The 1,934-nt window shown below is 48.2% G+C and overlaps 1 protein-coding gene across 1 annotated transcript; it reads right to left on the bottom strand.

The window, feature by feature from the left end:
• Window positions 1–949, bottom strand: LOC128779913 (sperm protein associated with the nucleus on the X chromosome N2-like). Its single transcript, XM_053916912.1, has 2 exons — window positions 684–949; window positions 1–492 (listed from the first exon to the last, which is right to left on the bottom strand). The coding sequence occupies exons 1-2, from the start codon at window positions 774–776 to the stop codon at window positions 1–3; spliced, it is 585 nt and encodes a 194-aa protein (XP_053772887.1). The 5' UTR covers window positions 777–949.
• Between the last annotated feature and the right edge of the window lie 985 nt (window positions 950–1,934).

Here is a 1,934-nt window from a genome sequence, read left to right as displayed (position 1 = left end):
TTAAGGGTCTTTGGTTTCTGGTTCACGGGGGGTTGATGGAGACTCCTCATTTGGAGAGGGAGACACCTCACTTGGAGAGGGAGACTCCTCATTTGGAGAGGGAGACACCTCACTTGGAGAGGGAGACTCCTCATTGGCAGAGGGAGACTCCTCATTGGCAGAGGGAGACTCCTCATTGGCAGAGGGAGACTCCTCACTTGCAGAGGGAGACTCCTCATTGGCAGAGGGAGACTCCTCACTTTCAGAGAGAGACTCCTCACTTGCAGAGGGAGACTCCTCATTTGCCCAGGGAGAGTCCTCACTTGAAGAGGCAGAATCCTCACTGGTATAGGGAGAGTCCGCCTGATTTTCTTCATCCATCTCTGGCTGGTTTTCGCTGACTTTTTTACCGCGCCTGTGGCATAAGATGATTATCTTCGGCATTTTCCCTCCCTGATACTTTTCTTCGATCTGCCGAAGGGTAGCAGTTACCTTCTCCGATAACTTCAGCGCCTAGTAGGGAAAGAAGATAAACCCAGAAAGACATTGGTTTGGGGGCAGAGGGTGGGAAATAAGTAAGAACGGGGCTGTAAGGGGATGAGAGTGAATTGGGGAGGGGTTTGTGCCAGGCACGGGCAGGGGGAAAGTCTTGCGTGGGGCATCAGTGGGGAGGAAGAGGAGGCATATGAGTAGGGTAGTCTGACCTTCTCCCTTTCATTGTCGGCGAGCTGGGACTCACTCTTCCGCTTCTGTCCTCTGCTTGATGTTGGTGTCTCCTCATCCGAATCAGACTCCATCGTTTCCTCAGCTTCCTCGGCCTTCTGGTAGCACCAGTGCCCCTCGCTAGGGCTCCCGACCTCTATATATACCCTCCAGGAAAATGAGGAACCACACCCTCAGCTGCGATTGGCCATCAAGAAATTCCTCCAGCCCCTGGTAACCATGGAGTGGCCTGACATCACAAAGCTGCCGCACCCCTCCCCCCCACATTCCAGGAGGGGGAGGGGAGGGTGCAGACGAATCTAGCTGCTCTGGTTAGAGAAAGGTGGAGCTTCCTCCACACCCCCTGATGGCTTTCCCAAACTGCCCTCTCACTCTCCCTCATCTCCTCTAGGTCAGTGCTTGTGGTGCAAGCGGCAGGGAGAGGGCGTTTCCTCTAAGCCGCTCCCCACAGCCGCCTCCATTCATCAGTTCATTCTGTTGTCTCCCAGCTCTCATCTAGTATTTCGTGAGTTTTTAGTACAGGCTTTATTTTAGAGCAGTTTTAGATTTACATAAAAACCGAAGGTAATACCCACACACCCCACACCCAATTTCCCTTATTATAACATCTTGCATTAGTATGGTGCATTTGTTACACTTGTTCACCATCAGTGAAAAGGATATTCATTAAAGTCTGTGCTTTCTTCAGATTTCCTTAGTTTTTGCTTAATGTGCCTTTTCTGTCCCAGGATCCCGTCCAGGATACACACTACATTTAGTCATCTTGGCATGCCTCATAGGCTCCTCTTGGCTGTGACAGTCTTTAGAAATCTTGATTTTGAGAACCTTGAAAGTTTGCTTTGTTTGTTGTGTTTGTTACATTAAATCCTCAGATGTTATTGATGTTATAGTTGAAAGTTTGTACCCTTTTACCAAGCTCTTCCTATTTCCTCCACCCCTAGGCCCCTGGCTAACACTTTCCTACTCTGTTTCAATGAGTTTGACATTTTCTTTTTAAATATCCCACCTACAAGTGATATGATGCAGTGCATGCCCGTGTGTGTATAACATCTTCTTTATCCATCCATCCATGGATGGACACTTGCATTATTTATATTCGCTATTGTGAATAATGCAGCATAATACCTACCTAGTATTTTGCTTTGCTTTTTAATCATTTTTTATTGTTATTCTAGTACAGTTGTCTCAGTTTTTTCCCACTTGCCCTGCTGTACCCACCCCAGCCCCTCACT

The sequence above is a fragment of the Desmodus rotundus genome, chromosome X, assembly GCF_022682495.2.
Source record: "Desmodus rotundus isolate HL8 chromosome X, HLdesRot8A.1, whole genome shotgun sequence".
NCBI lineage: Eukaryota > Metazoa > Chordata > Mammalia > Chiroptera > Phyllostomidae > Desmodus > Desmodus rotundus.
Note: the sequence above shows the minus strand (reverse complement) of the source record. Positions and strands in the feature narration are given on the sequence as shown.

Bases quoted from the DNA above. Each gene is read 5' to 3' on its own strand.
- LOC128779913 (XM_053916912.1), bottom strand. From the start codon at position 776: ATGGAGTCTGATTCGGATGAGGAGACACCAACATCAAGCAGAGGACAG. The intron at 493-683 runs GTCAGACTACCC...TTTCCCTACTAG, and splicing joins CCGACAATGAAAGGGAGAAG to GCGCTGAAGTTATCGGAGAA.